We start from the raw sequence: 19,906 nt of genomic DNA, 5'->3' as shown, positions 1-19,906 counted from the left end.
AAAAAAAAGTCTTTCAAACACACTGACTAAGGAAAAAAAAGCAGAAATCCATTACATCTGCACACCCAGTGCTATTTTACCCACTAGACTGAAATAATTCTCAAGTTGAAATTGCACTAACATCAACGTGCAGCTACAGAGCTGATGCAGAGTTTAAACATCTTTGATAGTCCAGGAAAAGTCAGGATGTTCTATTTTAATGTATCACAGGCTTCTGACAGCATCAACTGAAAAGTATGTCAAAAACATTCATTGCTTATATCAATAATTATTCCCAAGAAGAGGTGAGGAGGTGCATGTATGTGCTCTTTCCTTTTTCAATAGCTTGTCACTTAACCCTAGAAAAACTTCACAATGTAATTATTATGTCCTAATCCTTCTCTCAATCATAAACATGCAAATATAACTCATTAATCCCAACCATACACATTAATGAAAAAGCCTTTAAAATCGTTCTCAAATTGAATTTCTTATACTCTGATGAAGTAGATAAAATCGAGCCCACAGCCTTTATTTTAATTTACTGGAAGATTATTATTATTGAAAATACCTGTTTGCTTGTTTGTTTTTTAAAGAGACCTAAGTTTGCCATGACTCTTAATCTTCCAGCTCCCCTCTAAAGAACTGCCTGTTCTTCCAAAATTGATTTACCCTCTGTGAATCCCATGACAGCCTAGCTTCTTCTGTTACACGCAATTTTACATCAACAGAAATTTCCCCAAGCAATGCAGCAAACTTTCCAGTCTCTTAACAAAGCCATTTTTTTCAGCTACATCTAGACAGCAGTGGTAAAGACTTCTAAATCAAATTATTAGCATTTTGTAACCTGAGTTTGTACTCAGATTTTCCATCGTAAAACAATTGATTTATTAAATATGTAAACAATTTTAAAAGCATCTGTTTTAAGAGCACGGAACAGATAAATTCTCTACTTCATCACAGAATCACAGGATCACAGAATGTTAGGGGTTGGAAGGGACCTCAAAAGATCATCTAATCCAATCCCCCTGCCAGAGCAGGATCACCTATATCAGGTCACACAGGAATGCATCCAGACACGTCTTACATGTCTTGAATATTTCCAGAGAGGGAGACTCCACAACCACCCTGAACAGCCTGTTCTAGTGTTCTGTCACATTCACAGTGAAACATATTTTCCTCATGTTTCCATGGAACTTCCTATGCCTCAACTTCCACCCATTGCCCCTTGTCCTGTCATTGGGCATCACTGAGAAGAGCCTGGCTCCATCCTCTTGGCATTCACCCTTTACATATTTTATAAATATTAATGAGGTCACCTCTCAGCCTCCTCTTCTCCAAGCTAAAGAGCCCCAGCTCCCTCACTCTCCTTGTATGGAAAATGTTCCACTCCCTGGATCATTTTCATGGCTCTGCACTGGACTATTTCAAGCAGTTCCCTCTCCTTCTTGAACCGAGGGGTCCAGAACAGGACACAATATTAAAGATGCAGTCTGACCAGGGCAGAGTAGAGGGGGAGAAGAACCTCTCTCGACCTACTAACCACACCCCTTCTAATACAACCCAGGATACCATTGGCTTTCTTGGCCACAAGAGCACATTGCTGGCTCATGATCATCCACTAGGACCCCCAGGTCCTTTCCCCCTCCACTGCTTTCCAACAGGTCAGTCACCAACCTATACTGATCCATGAAGTTGTTCTTTCCCAGGTGCAAGACTCTACACTTGCCCTTGTTGATTTTCATGACATTTCTCCCTGCCCAACTCTCCAGTCTGTCCAAGTCCCACTGAATGGCAGCACAACCCTCTGGTGTGTCAGCCACTCCACCCAGCTTTGTGTCATCAGCAAACTTGCTGACAGTGCACTCTGTGCCCTCATCCAGATCGTCAATTAAATATATTGAACAGTACTGGTCCCAGTACTGACACCTGAGGGACTCCACTAGACACAGGCCTCCAACTAGACTCCAACCCACTGACAACAACTCTCTGACTTCTTTTCTTCAATCAGTTCCCAATCCACCTCACTACCTGATCATCCAGACCATACTTCCTCAGTTTAGCCGCAAGGATGCTGTGGGAGACAGCGTCAAATGCTTTACTGAAATCAAGAGAAACCACATCCACAGCTCTACCATCATCTATCCACCTGGTTATCAGGTTGGTCAAACCATGTTGACTGCTCCCAATGACCCTTCTTGTCCTTGATATGCCTAAGGACAGCACTGAGGACAAATTGTTGCGTTGTGTTTACGGGGATGGATGTGAGGCTGACTGGTCTATAGTTACCTGGGTCCTCTTTCCTACCCTATTTGAAGATTGGAGTGATGTTTGCCTTCCTACAGTCCCCAAGCACCTCTCCTGTCCACCATGACTTACCAAAGATCGGGGAGAATGGTCTGGCAATGATCATCTTAACCGTTCATACTATTAAAATACTTCAGGTGAAAGTTACATTGGATTTATATAGCTTTATTATTATTACTTATTACTAATTAAGGGTTTAAACCAGTACCCTGACAAAGGATGGAATTAATACACATTTTGGTTTTGCTATCTAGATCAAAACAATTACATACCTAGAGATGCAATTAAGACATACAGAATTGTTTAACATGTCTCACAGCCTTCTCCAACAGATGTCCAACATTTGCCAGGCAAAAATTCCTCTTCTGCGATTCCATTTTGACAGAACCTAAACAGGACCCTGTCATGCAGTGAAGAAGCACTTCTAGAGGGAAAAGGAGGAAGAGAAGGCTGATTGGACAGGAAGATGGGGTAGAAAAGACCGTAAGCTAACAGCTATGATGGGGTAAGCCTGACCTTCCATGCTCAGACTTACTCCATGTTCTTTCTGTAGGAGGGGATGTCAGAGACCATCCTGGTGCGAGAACTCTCCCTGTTAGCCTCATCAGGAGTTCCAGGCACAGGCCATGCTGGCACTACAGCAGCAAGGCAGAAAATAGGGCCCTTCATTTCTGTCATCATGGCAGCTTCAGGCCAGCAAGGATAATTACCAGCTTGCTTCTACCATTCTGGTTCCAGTTGAGTCACAAGTCCAAAATGCCAAGTTTGGTAATCTCAGCTGAGTTCTGTTTCACACAGCTATTTATACCAGGCACATTACATGGTCAAAAATCTCAGAATATTCAGCTATGGTGGTATTAATAGAATGAACAAAAATGGAGGCTTATTGCATTTGTTTTTGGTTCTGATGTAGCTGGACAGTATACAAATGGTGTGTGAGGGCAGGACAAATATGTCTCTATCTTATTTACAGCGTATCTTCAGTTGGAAACTGGCACCTACAGAACCCTGACAATCAAACAAAATGCCTTTGTAAAGGGACTGAACAGGCTTTCCCATGACAAGGTTATGAATAATTGAGGGCACAGGAATTATTTCTCCAGTGACTGAGAACATGTGATGCTATTTCTTTATGGAACTCCTGAACTAAGCAGTGAAGTTACTTATTTTCTTGCTTTTCAAACTGTTTTAAGACATTGAATCCACTTTTTCATGGCATGTTGAGGTAAACCAAAGATTTCAAAAAGCATTTCAGGAAACCCAGTGAGTTACTAGTAAACTAGCTCCTTTCTAAAAGGCAAGGCCCTCATTTTCTGGACATCACTTGTGTTTTCAGAAGCAGAAATTAAATGAAAGGGTGTAATTGAGGCTCATGTAGTTGAACGAGAAAGCAGAAGATTCCCAAAATATGCCCAAACAGGCATATAAAAAAATAAATGTGGGTTTTCTTGAGGAATGGCCTGATCTGTCGTTGCACACTCACCCCAAAATAAACTGCACTAAGATTATCCCGGGAGTAACACCAGCACCAAAATCAGCTTAATAAAGGGGCAAATTTAGAGATGGTATTCCCTTCTGACACTCACAAATTAAGATATGTGCCTCAAAACTTAATTGATTCTCCAGGTTGCCAGCCCGACTTAGTGCAGGGTGGAGGGGGAAGTGTGAAGAAAAAGAAAAAAGTTTTTTAAAAATCAGTATCTAAACTAAATTATTCTCGATAATAAGAAGATAATTTTATACAAATTATTCTTAAATTGCCATGATCTCTTACATCTTGTACTTTGTTAACTGACCTAGAAAAGCACCACAAAAGGTCTTTCATGCACTCTAAAACTGTCAGTCTTTCCTTGGCAGTATGCACTCCATTTCATGACTTCAAAGATACACATTACCATGGCTTTTCAATATGGTTTCATGGAAGCAAAACAGTCTTACCTGGTAGTACTATTCCTCCACAATTTACCTTTTTTTCCGGAGAGACGAATGAAGATTTGTGTTTTTCAGTGTCAACTGACAAAGTAACAAACTTTTAAAGAAATTGTCCTTGGTAAAAACATCTGCATAATGCCAATGAGTAACTCTTCCCAACAGGTTCTCACGATGACAAGTTTTGCAGGCAGAGATGATCTTTCTCAGTGTATAATGCCACGTGTGGAGGGATAAAGCAATTGCACATCACTTGAAAACCTTTGCTTGTACACAAGGTAACACCACCACTGCTACACAGCAGTGCAGCTACTGCAGTCACTCTGATTCTGGTAAAGCTGCACTGGCTGAAGTGCATACTACTGATTCAAGAAAATAAATAAATACATAAACAAACCACTGTACAAGTCAAACTTTGACCCCATTCACTGAATTAACAATTCAGACTAATAAGACACCCCGCTTCCAAATACAAGAATATAGAAGAGTGGTGGAGAGGAGGTATTCCAAGCATTAAACTGATTTGCAGAAGTGCAAGCATCAATAAGAAAGTGGAGAGGATTTTAATTTTTTACAGGCTACTTGTTTCAGGAACAAATTTCCCTTTATATTGAGAAGTTTTACTATATTTTTTGCAGTCTAAAGGAGTGTTCTACTGAGGAACTGCTGCAGCAATAAGAATCAGCTGATATACGAGGGCATGTTTCAAGTCCCCTGATATCGATGGGGGAGGGAAAGTTCCATTTAGAAATTATTTTTGTAAGTCACTAAAGGATGAGACATCCTAAAACATTCAGTTAAGAACACACACAGCCACTTTAAAACCCCAAAGCAGCTTTAGTAATTTCAGACTCATGCTACAATGTACATATTAATTTTGACATTGTCTGTTCAGAACACTGTACATGTCTTATTGCTGCCATTTAAAATATTCTAATAGGGTAAGACCATTGACAGCTTAACCTTTATTAAATTGTTGATTCAAGATGATTCTTTCACCATCAAGTCTATTGAAGACATTACAAAAATTGTACTGCTATTATTAGATTACAGACAAACTATTTAAAAGAACCTTCTCATTGTAACATTGGTCTTCTCTTTACAATTAGACCCCAGAAAATGACGGGGTTCTGTCATAACACTTTGCTAAAACAGCAGTTAAATAATAATTGAGGCACTTTTCGGAGATTATTAAAAGCTATGAATAATTAGCTCACTCAGAGCTAACTGAAGAGCAAGCCTACAGTATTAGCTGCTACTTATGATAATATCCCTACTACTTGTTTTTAAAATCCAGGTACCTGGAAGCTTAGAGTTTGTAAAACACTGAAGTCAACTCCAAGCTTTCAGTCTGTTTACAATAACAGTTACGCTTCTCTCACATTTTTCTTGTACAAAAGATTGTTTGAATATGAATTAAACCTCACAGCATAATGCAGGAAGTGCCATTAAACTTTATACAGAGTAGAAACAGATTGTGCCTTGCTGAAAGAGAAAGCATGAGGTGGACAATCCATGGGCTCAGTCATCCTCTTTCATGTTCTGTCATAATATGGTATCTTTAATATTGCTCAAGCACAATATATTACGTTGATATTTCTAACTGCAATCATAATCACAAAGTAATGTAAAATCCTGATGATTATTCTGAGAGAACAACATATGTCCTAATCACAAGGACCTAAGCATGGAGCAGAGATTTTTAAAAAGGAGAACTGTTATACTTCAGTTTTCTTGATCACTTGGTACAAAGCATTTGGGACTTTACAGAAAAATCACATCATATTTCCATACATGGACTTGCTAAAATATATTTAAATAACAGGAGTAAAATTGTATTCTACATATATCTACAGCCAATGGGATACTCTAGCTGCTCAGCTAAAGTATTTGTGCAAGAACTAAAAATAAATAAAAGTATGCTGCTATGACTAAGATCTGCAATACACTCATTGTGCTGAGCCAAGTGAACAGGGCAGGTTTGAAATATGAAGTTCCTTGACCAAAAATTAAAAAAATCAGAGAAGCTGTCAGGATGGATGGAAAAAAGCTGTTTACAGTGGGAAGAATTTTCTTGTTCCTTCTGGTGAATAGACAGATGTAAGACAAATTTGTCCAGAGGTGTCCCAGTTATTCAGTATCATATCCCAAAATGGGTCCCAGCCATTTTTCTACCTCTGCCACAGATGATTTTTTTCTTAGTGCATAATCTTCAACCTGCAAAGGGACCACAAAACATGATGAAGAGTTGGAAATTCCTATACAAAAATTTTGGAACATCTGCTCACAAGGTGTAACAGCTACTGGAATGTACAGTGTTAAGTTACCTGATCTTTACATATCTTGCCAACAGAAAAATATTTGGATTTGGGATTGGAGAAGTAGAGGCCTGAAACTGCAGAAGCAGGTATCATTGCTAGTGATTCAGTTAAACCAATTCCTGGAAAAGAGAGTGAGAATTTTATTATTCTTTGAATTGGTAAAAAGAATGAATTCAGACACTTTTTCTGTTGGATAGTTTCAAGCAAAGTTGAAAACCAAGAAGCTTTCAGACGAACTGAAACCAAAATAATTTTCCACCTGTTATCTATTAAAAAAATACACATAGCTTTAAATATATTGCAATATCTGAGGGGGGATGTCAAGTGGAGGGGGCCAAGCTCTTTTTGGTGGTGCACAGTAGTAAGACAAGGAACAACCAGTTCAAGCTTGAACATAGAAGATTCCACCTCAACATGAGGAGAAACTTTTTTACAGTGGGAGTGATGGAGCACTGGAACAGGCTGCCCAGAGAAGTTGTGGAATCTCCTTCTCTGGAGGCTTTCAAAACCCTCCTGGACACATTCCGGTGCAGACTACCCAAAGTGATCCTGCTTTGGTAAGGAGGGTTGGACTCGATAATCTTTTGAGGTCCCTTCCAACCTGTAGCGTACTGTGATACTGTGACTTTCATCACAGTATTACTGTAGAGTAACAATACAGTAGGAAGGAAAAAATTTATACATTTTGGCAAATGAAATGGGCAACCAGACATTTTGAAACACAGAATTGTAGAAGTGAAATGTCTGGCACACAAAATATCAGAGAAAATAAAATGTAATTAATGCCTTTAAGAGTTATTATCTCAAAATTTCTGCAGATCAGGAAATACACTGCTGAATTGGCTTTTTTCCTGTTTATATCTGGAATGTCTTCTTGCAACCATAAGGATGCTAGAATTTTTCTCTGTACAGCAGAATTCTGTTTGCATGCAATCTGCTAATTAGGGACATAACTCCCTCACCAAAATTGCTAGCAGTATTTTGCAAATTCTTCCTTGAACGAGGCAAAATAAAAGGTAATGAAAAGGCGAAGACAGCAATTCCCAGAATTGCTTCAGTTTGGTTTTCTTATGTAGTTCTGTACTACTCGATTCACTGTTTTGCTGGTATTTCAATCTTTCAATTTGCATAAAACCAGTTTAAGAATCTCAGTAAAAGTATGTAGAGGTACCTGTTGTTTCCTCAATGTTTGCAAGTTTCCACATGGTGAGTTTTTCTGTATGGTCAGGCTGGCTTGGATATCCAGGAGCAGGGCGAATTCCCTCATACTTAATCCTGCGCAGGTCAGAAAGATCTAGCTGCTCAGAACTTGAGTAAGCCCAGTATTCTCTTCGAACCCTTTCATGGAGCTCTTCAGCAAATGCCTGGGAATAGAATGGAAAGATTTTAAATATTTTTTTATTTGTGCAGACTCATGCAACACTTATTTGATGAAGACAAACACTGATAGAGACTTTCTCCTCATTCCCATTTTAATTTTTAAGTGAGTTCTTATTATAGGTGAGACATTTGATAGCATTAAAGTTCAGATACAATACTTATTTTTGCTAATTCAAGTATTTTAGTTTTCTCTCTTACTGGCAGACAGTGTTTCTTGGTTGTCCTGTTTTAAAATCCTACATACTCAAAGAGGTAAAGATGTGCACAAGTAACCAGAAAAGAAGTAGCACTGAAGTTATTAGGTTATGACTGTTGAGGTATCTTGGTCAGGTCTAGTTATGGAAGGCCAGATCATTCTTGCATCATTGCTAGTATCAGATGTTAAGTAAGTGCTGCTGCTCTTTCTAGCAGAGGACCTTTCCTTTAGCTGAAAGTGGGCCACAGCTTTTCTTAATGGCTCTTACAGCTTACACAATTTTGCCAGCAATTGCCATCTTCAAGAGAAGTTTCCACTTCAGTATCTTTAGACAGCATTTAAAAATAATTTCTGAACCTCTGCAGCTTGAAATACACAACCAGAACTAACTCCACTTGCGTTGCGCTGAGGTTACTGTAAGTTTTAACATGGTTAAGTGTAGGGGCAGGCTGATTGGGATGGAGGGGTAGGAGGGAAGGGGTGGCATTTTCTAAACTACTTCAGTTAGAGAATTAAGAGCACGTGGGTCTTAGCTCAAGACATGTTAGGTCAAAAGACCTTGGATAAATCTCTATGGTCACCATTAAAAGCAGAAGGCAAATCTGCAATTCAAGAATATAACCAGTGGGTGCTTTTGGGTCCAAACATGTTCTCATGTAGATAAAACAACATAGTTCTTCTAAGCAAACTTGTTTTACAACTACTAAATTCTAGGAATCATCAAAACCCTCAAAGAGCTCAGAGACACTTTTACAGCTGTGACATACGGACAGGAGAGTTCTCTTTAGCTCAGAAAAGATTTCTCTTCTCAAGACGATTTCAGTAGAACCATTTCACTTTCAGATTTAATGCAGAGCATACATTACAGGCAATAGCCTAAATTTAAGCTAAAACTTACAACAGTAACTTGTCAAGCAAATCTAATACACAGTGATAAAATCTGCAAAGGAAACGTGAGATAAACCCTCATACCTCTGCCAATCGATCGCCAAGAGCCTTTACCATTATGATGTTGTATTCATCATCCTGTTTCCTAAATTGATTGCATAACTCCTCTACACCAAAGCAGGCCACAGCAAACAGGCCTAAGTAGTCACGAATGCCAGAATCCAATGGTGCTATGAAGTCAGAAAGGCAGTAATATGGATCTGTGCAGGCAGAGTCCTTTTCAGCCTGAAGCAGTAAAAACAATGCCATAAATCAAAACATTTAAAAATATACTATTAGTGCACTATTAATCTGAAGACCAGTATTTTTAAGTCTAAAAGGCTGAAGGCATTTCAGACAAACATCTAACTAGTCATTGAGCCATGCAAATCTTGTACTTGAATTGTACTTGGATAAAAACATCTCTCTTACTCTGAGGGTGTTTGAATCTCAAGCAAAGTGGGTTAACACAAATAGGAAATATCCTGCTCACTGGCTCCTTCTCCAAAATGCAAAAAAGGGAACAGAAAGAGGTGACTGAATGCTAGACACAGCACCTAACAAGAAGTTTTACTGTTGAGGATCATATCAGCATATTCACAGAAATGTTCAGGTTGGAAAAGACCCTTGGGATCACCAAGTTCAACCAACTCATTGTGGAAACATGACTACTATTTAAAAATTGGCACAGCTCTTGTAAATCTACCCAACTTACAGAAGTAGAAGTTATTTTATGGCTATTACTTTGCCAAAGATTTCTCTCCAAAATTTCTTTTTCTACAACCTATTTTAACAATGCTTTCCACCCACTCCCAACTGCAGTTTAAAAAACAGTTAAAAGAACACACTACCACCATCACCACCACAAAGACAGACAAATGGTCAATCATTTCCCTAGTTTCTGTAACCTACTAGGTTACAGAAAGTACCATAAAGCTGAAGAAATATCCTTTTCCCAAACAAGTGAGATCTATGTTAATTTTAAAATTTTTTTGGTAGTGATTACAGTTAAGGCAAATACTAAATACTCCAACTTTTAGATTTATGTCACATCCTTAGTAGTGTCAATGTCATAGATTAAACTCTGTGTATTGAAAGGAATGTTTTATATAAGAAACAGGAGACAATTATTCTCTTCTGCTTTACCCTGGTGATGCCTCTGCTGTACTACTATGTACACCAGATTGAAGGAGATGAAGCAGTCCAGAAGAATAGTACCCACAACAGCACAGCTTCATGGCCTTAACCTTTGAGAAAAGGCTGAATAATTTTGGGATCTATAACAGACCAAGGAAAATAACAGTCTTCTAATAGTAAAAACCATTACAAAAAGAACATCAAATCAGATATTCTCTCTGGAAGAACCATAGGAAAAGGCCAGGAAAAGAAACTGGAGTAAACTTGATATACATGGGACATCAAAATGTTTAATTAAGTAATAAGGCCCTGGAACAGCCCTGCCTGAATGATAGTGACAAAAGTTTATATAAACATCTGCCATAGACCGTTAAGATCCAGTTCCCTGGATGGATTTAGTGTAACTAACAAACTTAAAGTGATATATTTCTTAGTACAGTTCTGCAATACTGACACAGGACTGTCCTCACAGAGTACCGTACTCCAGAAATTTAGGTAAATGGTTACCTTTTTTGTTTTTGCCATGCTTGATGACTGAATATGTGAACTAAGTCAGAAGGCAGGGAAAAAAGAGAGGCAGAACATCTTGAAACTCTGAATTAGCAGCCAACTAACTCTACTGCCTCTTCATATGCAGAATTTTTCATTAAAAATCCCTAAGACTGTCGAGAACATGTATCTCCATTGAACTGTATTTTCTAGGTATTTTAATTGTAGTTGTTTTTAACTCTTAACTCATTCAAGCAGAATTTCTCATCTAAAGCAGATTCCAGGTATATCAGTGAACTAAGGTTCATTAGATTTTAATTTAGCACTCAGGATGTATGTGATGAATTTATACAGCACAGTGCTATAGCATATCTTAAATACTCAAATGAAGACAGAAAATACATGTCACATCTGAAGATGGTAAATCTACAAAGTATTTTGTATCATTTTGCACTACTACAATGTAAAATACTAAAAATGCTACAATACGAACACTTGGTTCATGACTAACAAGACCTTTTTGTTACTGAAAAAAATAGCACAACGGCTGCAGACAGATTATGACAGCCATTTTCCGTACAGAATTTAATAGGACCCCTTTGTTACATTCTTGAAATTCAGGGAGGAAAAAAAATTGCTTTATTTAACAAATGTTGTTATTGTACCTGCTGCCTCAAGCCATAAAATTTTGCTATTGGTTCTGAAGATCCCACTGCCTCTTCTACAGCATATAAATGGATATCATCTTGAACACTTTGAGCTGGCCAGAACCCAATCACACCTCTGGCTTGTAATTTCTTCTGACTGATCAATGTTTTCAGTAGATTTTGAGCATCATTATAAACTCTCTTTGCTTCTTCACCTATCAAAAAAAGAGAAACCTTTAGAAAAGACATGCTTTTACCACTGGCTAAATGTGTTTAAGAATTGCTAAAGACAGGTTGATTTTCCATATAATTTTCTGATGACTGCAACAATCTGTCAGCTACAGCAAACAGAGATGGCAGTGTGATTATGCCTATATAGATGTAACATGTATCTTGAAAAAACAAAACAAAAAACCCACAACCAAAAAAAAAACCCAAACACCAACATTTCAGCCAGCACCATTCTAGTAGGGACAAAGTGTACAGAATAAAATGAGCCACAGAGAATGTGTGTGCACCTACATTACCACATTGCAGCAAACCCAGAAAAATGGATTTCAGTGTCACCCTTGCATTTTCAGCAAGATTTTCAAGGCCTACTGAACAGTTTCAAAATGAAACAGGGCCATCTTGCCATTTGCTCCCACAACAGGGACACAGATAAAACATTAAGTGCTCTGCTGCCGTTTTCTGTCATTAAAATACCCCCCTGTGTTTGGCAGGTGAATTCTAAATAAAATGATTGGGCATTTTTAATCATTTAATTTTTCAGACTCACATGCCAACACCTGTTCACTAAGTGTTGCTTTAAACAAATTACTTCAGTGACACAAGGTTTCCACTATTCCTATGAATTTCAAACTATTCAGAATCTTAATGAAGCATGGCAGGTCTGTTAGGGTTATTTACACACAGTACATGCAATTTCAGTCCTTACCTACAGTCTTATCATTAAAGACTTTAGGGAAACCCCGGTTGGGGTACTTTCCTCTGAGCTGCCACACATCAAAGAAAGGCTTCCAGTCAATGTATTCTACCAGCCTGTTCAGGTCATAATCTTCAAAGACTTTTGTGCCAATGAATTTTGGTTTAGCTGCAGGAATCAGGAGTACAATCTGACATGATGAAAACAGTTTAATATTGCTCTTACATGTGCAGTATAGCTGATGCTCACCAGCTCAAACCATTGTAAACAACCTCTTCCAAAGTAATTGTCTTAGAGTTCTTACTGTCATATTGCAACTCTACAGTTACAATGTGATAAAATGAAAAAAAAGGCATAAAAGGCATATAAAGTTTAAAGAGAATATCTGAAAAATCAAGATCTTTTGTTATTTCATATAAATCAACACTTATTAGCTGTTGGACTTCTGAACTTAATTCATTGGACAAAATATTGGACAAAATAGAAGACCATAAAACCCTACACAACTTATCAATACCTAATATTTTCTGGGCATATACCTTTAATATTTACAAATCCCCAAAGAACTTTTGCAATCACCACACATGCTCAAATGTATATGTACAAGCAAAAAGAAGGATGGATCTATGTTATGATGTGGCCACAAGCTTTGCTGTCTGTGCTGTTCAATACTTGGTAACACAACCTTTATTAAGACAAGGTACTGAAAATTTAGCAGTTTTTGAGTCTTGTAAATGAAATGACAGAAAGTAGTGACAGCTTAACATCACTGCAGGACCCCAATTCTTGTAGAATGCTGTTTATACCCCTAGTCTCTAATGTGTGAGACCAAAACTGGTTCAGACACTGACGTGGGAATAAAAAAGTATAAAGAAGAATATGAGAAAAAAATGCCATGTCACAAAGAGTGTTCCTAAATATGGTACAGTAAGCTTTGTAATGTAATGAGCTATCTGACATTATTTTGCAAAGCAGGTTTATCTTTGATTATATGGTGTTACAGGTAACTCACTGGTTTAGGGTTTTAAAAAAAAAAAAATCATTAACTATAAATTCATTCTTTGAATACACTGCAAAAAATAAAAAGCAATAATAGGATTCTCAAATTTATGCCATAAAATTTCTCTGCTCAGGCAGTCACCAATGTACTCAAGTTGTTACACTATCATATCCTGAATTTTAATAAAGCATAATCTATGTGTAAAATAAATACAAAAAGGAAGGGCACAGCAACAGCAATAATATTTAAACTGACCTGGTTTATGTCCTGATAACCAATCATTATGGAAACCTTTTCTTCTAGCTTGATGTAGAGACAAGTACCTTCGTTCCTATATGGACATAAGGGTTAATGTCACAAAGCCAGCCATCTTTAAAACAGATAACCTGTTGATTTGGTGGTAGAGTCTTACTCAAAACAGTCTTCAAGACAAAATCTGACAATAGGTAATTTCAGTTCAAACAACTCCCAGTTCACAACTGTAAAGTAAGATTACATCACAATCATACATTATTTTTGCTTCTATACTTCTAATGAAAACTGGCCAACAAGACTTCTAGCTCCTCTGAACTACATCAGAAGTTCCTGTATGACTTCAAAATACATGAAAATACAGGTGCAGCAAGATATTCTCCTACTGCCTGCAAAAAAGCTTAGAACTGCAGTGACATCACCAGCAGTGACTGCAGCATGTCTCTGGGCAAATCACTGGCTCTTCTTAAAGGCACAAGAAATTTGCAGCAATGAAGGCCCATGAATTCACTGTTGACCTCTGCTCAAAGGAGGCTGCTGTAATCACTGATCTCAGCTTAGTGGACTGGTTACTTGTGCAAAGACATTCTTAAACTTGGCCAAGCCAAATGCCCTCAGCAGGATTCCTCAAGCTTTATCTTTCCTTATCAAGAGACCAGGAAACAGCCAGACGACTTTCAGCTTATTTCTGTGTTTATTTACAATGATGGCCTCAGAGGAGTCAGATATTATCTGTTTCTTACTGTTAATATGCACAGTATTTCATTGTGTCCTTCTCTTCACTTTCCTAAAACGGCAACCTCAGCTCTGAGACTGCTCAAATCCATAACCTAAACAATACAAACACATCAGGAGAGCATGGTGGTGTAAAATATCCAATAGATTATAGTTTAGTGCCAGCAAAAATCAACCAGTGTCATTTTAATTACTCCAGTGTACTGCCCTGTTTCCAGTATATCGCTGGTGTCCTCTGAGTTGTTTTTTTGCTGAAACTGAGTTAGTGAAGAGGCAAGTACCAATCACTTCAAACAAGAAAAGCTGCAGTTGCTAGATCAATTACATTTGTACCTTGAGAGACTCATAGTGCTCTTTTCTAATTTCTTCATATTCCTCTAGTATTTCTTCAAAGAAATCGTCCTTTACACTTTCATCTAAGAGCTGGGAGCACTGAAAAAAAGGAAAAAGAAAGCGCTAAGTATGTACTGTAATATACTATAGCAAGGGCAGAGTATGAACTTCAGACTATGATATCTTTCTTTTCAGACTGCCTTCCCATCACACTTGACCACATCATAATAAGCTTTACCACTAGTCTGCAAACTGGATTAAAAATATATTTTAGAACATGATTGTTACTGAAAGCACTCCCCTACTACACAGATAGCATTAGCAGAGCCAAGCCTGGCTTTGTAAAGACCTGAAAAGCGACTACTCCAAGACTTTAGAGGCTGAATAAGTCATAGAAACAACACATAGCTTGGCCTGTTTCTTCCCAGAAGGTATTTTCCAGCTAAGACTACCCATTTGTCTGAGTATCCATCCCAGAAAACTCCATACACGTTTCATAGTACTAATGTTGCCATATCACTAACCTCAGAAATACATCCAAAATGGAGAGACTAGCAGCTCAAATCTAATGTTATCACTCTTCACTATAAAACATCTTGTAACTACAGCCAAGGACTCAGAGTAAATCATGTCACCCTTACTAGAGAAATGGACATTTACATAAAGATCTCCAGTGACAATAATTAACAAAAGGCAGATGAGATAACCATGTGGGAGCAAAAACTAACTGAAACAGTAGTAGTTTAGAAACTGGTCCCTGTCATGCCCTTTCAATTTTCTGCCATAACATTAGCCTCAGGGAAAGAATGAGAGGCATTTTTGCATGGATGAGAAACTGTAACTTAGAACTTACAACCACAACACTCTTGGATGCATCCAGGACATGAATTACAGGTGCACTATATCGTGGGGCAATTTTAACAGCTGTATGTGTTCTTCAATGAAAAAGAAAAAGAGTGAGCATTTCACAACTGAAACAACAAAAACTCCTAACACAGACAAAATACCCAGCGACATAAATCCTGCCTTAATACACAGACCACAGCTTCAAAAGTAGAAAGTAATTCATCCATCTGCTATGCAAGGATGATTAAGCACGGATTTTAATACGAGGTACACAAACCCTTCAAACAGTATCACACTGCTGAAAATCAGCAACTCATTAGTTTGAGTTTCAGAAAATCTCAGTGAGAATGTTCCAAACTAAGTCTCTATCAAGAACTTACAACATTTTTGAAGTATTTTTTGCTTATCTTATGTTTTCCCTCCCACATGGTAGTTTCTGTGTCTATGTTTAGCATTAACATATTTCAGTGATGGTTATTCCATTTCTGTGATGTTCTACTTCATAACTGGAAGCACAAGCCCACTACTCACCCAGCAAAGGAATTCTGCCAGTGGTCAGTAACTATTACAAACTTGCACCAGCTTTGTCAGTCAAACAATTCACATAAAACGTTCACAATTCATCCAATTACTCAGCACTTACACATATTCCAGTCCTTATTGAAATAATTCAGCATATGATGAAGAATCACTGCTATATTATAGTACTATTTGTTAATCAAACTAGAGTTTAAAGTCCCAAACTATCACGTGAAATGCAGCTGACTGCCCCCATTGCTCAGAGTCTTGGCAAACTGGGCAAAAAGGTGCAGGAATCACAGAATCGCTACAGTTGGAAAAGACCTCTAATATCAAGTCCAACAGTTAACAAACAAAGACCAAATCCCAAAGCACAGTTCTCTTTCTTGAGTAAGTTCAAATATGATTTTGCAAATTAATTTATATCAGAGGCCAGGAAGCAATCGTCCACACCATTACCCCCTTTTTCTAAAACAAAAGAAAAAAAACTTTTACGTATTTTTCACAGTATCACAGCCAGAGGAAAAGAGATTTATGGAGAAAGATAAAAGGATACAGTTAACCTTGCATACAGGTGACCCTCTTCACTGTCCCTAGAATTATGGGATGATTTGCTAAGAAAAAAAAATACAGAATACAATGGTTCTGCTACAATACATGCTGCTTTGATGAAGCTGCAAGCAGAGCTTCTTTTAGTTATGCAAGAAATTACTTGAGGGAAACGTAGAGAGAAACAGCTACACACGCTCTTTTTCCCTGTTTAACGCTATTTTTATACACATTCCCCAACTTCCCAACTAAGACATCTTACTTAGAAGTAGTTGCTCCTCCAATCAGCAAAGGAATCTTTATTGCCAATCTCTCCATTTCCTTGGCGACAAAAATCATTTCATCCAAAGAAGGGGTGATGAGACCAGACAGGCCAATTATATCTATTGTAAATGTACAAACACACATACACAAAAGGTTCATCCAATCCACTTTAGAAAAAACACAGAAATTACTACAGGAAGGTTTCTTACATACGTCAGAAAATAGTGAGATAAAAAAGCTGGGTAGTTGCTAGTCTAGAAATAGGTTTGACCTAATTAGAAAGTGAAAGCTTCCTAAAAATGAAAGTGATTCCAAATCCACAGTTTAAGGTATTTCTCAGTCTTCACAGCTGAACACCTACTGCTCTAGTTTCAGCAGTAAGTACACCATACTTGTCATTAGCAAGCTTCAAACCTCAGAAGTTCAGCACTGAGGATGGAAATAAGACAAAATAATTATAAGCTCTGCTCTTAGAAACAGCAAATGCTTTCAGACTTTCACCACCTATGCTACAGACAATTCATCTTTTCCAAGATGCACTGGACTGTTTCAAAGCAACTGTAACTTGTTTCAGAAAGTCTATTATTTATTAGAACAATTTATTTCCAATTTCACACTCACTGATTTGGCAGGCTGAAAGCCAAGTTCTTAATGATTTAAGACCCAGCACAAAGTTATTTAACCTTTCCAAGTCTCCAACTGTAAAACAACTACATCTCTCTTAGAGTTGTCCTGATACAGTGTTTCAGTTCCTTGGGCTAAGTTTCAGCGAAGTGTCAAATACTAAATAATTATTATTGCTAATGCAGAAGTTTTGGGTTATCTGAAGACAGTCTGACCAAATCATAGACAGCATAGGAATGCAATGAGTAGCATTAAAAAAATATGAGTGGGGTTTAAAATCAAACAATTCAGGAGTACTAATTAAATCTCTCTATACCTGCTTTGTTCTCGATAGCAGCTCTCAATATCTTGTCACATGGAGTCATGACTCCTAAATCAATAACTCTGTGAAAAGAAGTGATAGGACACAAGATTGTTCAAAAAACAGGTCAAAATTCTGCTAAAGGGCAAATACACTGCTCTTACTGTAAATGACTGACCTAGAATTAAAGTTAAAATTGAGAATTTTGTTTGTCTGTTTCTCTTAAGACCTCTGTCGGGAATTTTAATATAGAAAACATATTGAAAGTTTTGCCAGACCTAGATATATCAGAGTTTCAGAAGATGAGAAAATTCAAGTGCAACAACACTGTTGCCAACTCTGATGCATGTACACAGACCCCAAGAGAGCTGCCTTTTCTTAAAGTTGTCTTTTCAAACTCAGAAATGGGACGACAATCTCATCTCTCATTTAACAAAACATACCCCATCAAGTTTTTAAAACCTCATAGTTAATGAACATCTTGAAATACACAATACAAGGTTCAATCAAATCTTAGACTTCCTTTTTCCCAACACACACAACCCACACATAGTCTTGCCTACTGCAATTGTCGTATCTGAACTTTTCAGATATTATGCCTATTTATTAGGAAAAAAAAATATTAAAGGAGGAGGCTATACTCCCTCTTGCCTTCCCACTAGTAACAGCTCATGGTCTACATTCCCAACTACAACAGAGGACAGTGCCCAAGAAACGCCCACCTCTGTTATCACCAGAGTTGCAGTTAGCTTAACACATTAATCAGCTAGCTAGTTTCCAGCTACCAACTGTCTACCTGAAGTTGTTGCAGCCCAGAACAACTCCCACGATGTTCTTGCCAATGTCATGCACATCTCCTTTCACAGTTGCTAGCACTATTGTACCTTGGAAAGGATCCTGCAAGTCAAACACCAGAGTCAAATTACTCAGAAGCCTCAGTATGTTTGCACAGATCTTTCAAACAGTGCAGTCCTAATCCTTGACCAAAAGTCCTGTTGTAGTACAAGTAATTGTAAAGCCTGGAAACAATGCTTCATGAATGTGCATGATTCACTAAGCTAGATTGATCTAGATCACCTTCTTTTAGCAAGAGGTTTGGACTAGGTGATCTCCAGAAGTCCTTTCCAACCCAAAGCATTCTAATATTCTATGATTATACCAAATAACTACTGATGATTTAACTAGTACCTGATATCCTAGAAAAAATAAATAAATTAGATTTGCACAAGAAGAAGGAGAATCTGTGCCAAGCAACAAGCAACATGGACAAGAGCACACACCATTTAAAATAAACTCTATATAGGGCACACTGAAATTTCAGTTGTCTCAAGCAAAGAGTGCTGGGTACACATCCAAAAGGCTTCTTCTTTTCACTCTTGGTAGAGATCCACAGCTTTGTATCCTCAAATGTAACTATCAATGCTTTACATTTCCTGGCAGCCTGTGACTAAAACTGTCCTGTAGGTTACAGTAGCCTGGGTAACATCAGATGGATCAGCTACCACAGTCTGCAAGTCATTTTCCTTCAAGTCAGCATCTAACTTTGGAGATGGATGCACTAGATTTTAATTCTCTCACCAATTCTTTAGATAGTGACAACATTTTCTTTTTAAGAGGAAGGCACTACATCCCTTGTCCAGCAGAATATAGAGGAAGCAGGACAGAAGCCCTACTTTTTTTCCTCCTGCTCTCCTCAGCCACACAGAATATCTCACAGTCTCTTTAGAGTGTTTGCTGTATTTTTAAGAATCTGTCAAATTCCACTTTGTTTCTTTTTAACCAGAGAATTAAGTGCCAGAGGGTTCACAGTAGAACCTAATCCAGTGCTCACAGAAGCAAACAGCATCAGAACAAACCAGAAGGTGCCAAGTACTGACAGTGTTATCTGAATTAAAATTAAAAAGAACAGCACGAGCAGGAGAGAGATGACACAGAAAGGTGACTCACAACAGCCAGAAAACAGATCTACTCAAGATACTGCAGAGAAGACAAATTCACATCCAGAAAGAGCATAGGAAAAGAGACTAGGTGTTCTCCTACTATTAAGATTAATCAGGTTTGATCATTGGGTCATTTTTGCTTCTAAATTATTTGCTGTATTCGTTACACTTATTCTGGATAATCACACAACAGATCCACAGTAAATGGAAATATACAGTGTAAAATTATAAGGGAAGAATTATGAACCATTCAAAAATCCACAGAAGGGCAACCAAAGGAAACACATGGTTAGAGAAATTGTGCTA

General features: G+C 37.8%; 1 protein-coding gene across 1 annotated transcript in view; it reads right to left on the bottom strand.

Annotated features, from left to right (window-relative positions):
* Positions 1–6,345: 6,345 nt before the first annotated feature.
* MTR (5-methyltetrahydrofolate-homocysteine methyltransferase) overlaps positions 6,346–19,906 on the bottom strand; it is a 45,778-nt gene continuing 32,217 nt past the window's right edge. The window contains exons 22-33 of the mRNA XM_054396835.1: positions 18,457–18,557; positions 17,676–17,743; positions 16,734–16,854; positions 15,411–15,492; positions 14,558–14,656; positions 13,493–13,568; positions 12,250–12,405; positions 11,331–11,527; positions 9,085–9,285; positions 7,708–7,900; positions 6,543–6,655; positions 6,346–6,432 (exon numbers count right to left, since the gene is read on the bottom strand). Of these exons, the coding sequence (XP_054252810.1) occupies positions 6,346–6,432; positions 6,543–6,655; positions 7,708–7,900; positions 9,085–9,285; positions 11,331–11,527; positions 12,250–12,405; positions 13,493–13,568; positions 14,558–14,656; positions 15,411–15,492; positions 16,734–16,854; positions 17,676–17,743; positions 18,457–18,557 (1,494 nt within the window). The remainder of the gene's footprint in view (positions 6,433–6,542; positions 6,656–7,707; positions 7,901–9,084; positions 9,286–11,330; positions 11,528–12,249; positions 12,406–13,492; positions 13,569–14,557; positions 14,657–15,410; positions 15,493–16,733; positions 16,855–17,675; positions 17,744–18,456; positions 18,558–19,906) is intronic.

The sequence above is a fragment of the Indicator indicator genome, chromosome 2, assembly GCF_027791375.1.
Source record: "Indicator indicator isolate 239-I01 chromosome 2, UM_Iind_1.1, whole genome shotgun sequence".
NCBI classification, from domain to species: Eukaryota; Metazoa; Chordata; class Aves; order Piciformes; family Indicatoridae; genus Indicator; species Indicator indicator.
Note: the sequence above shows the minus strand (reverse complement) of the source record. Positions and strands in the feature narration are given on the sequence as shown.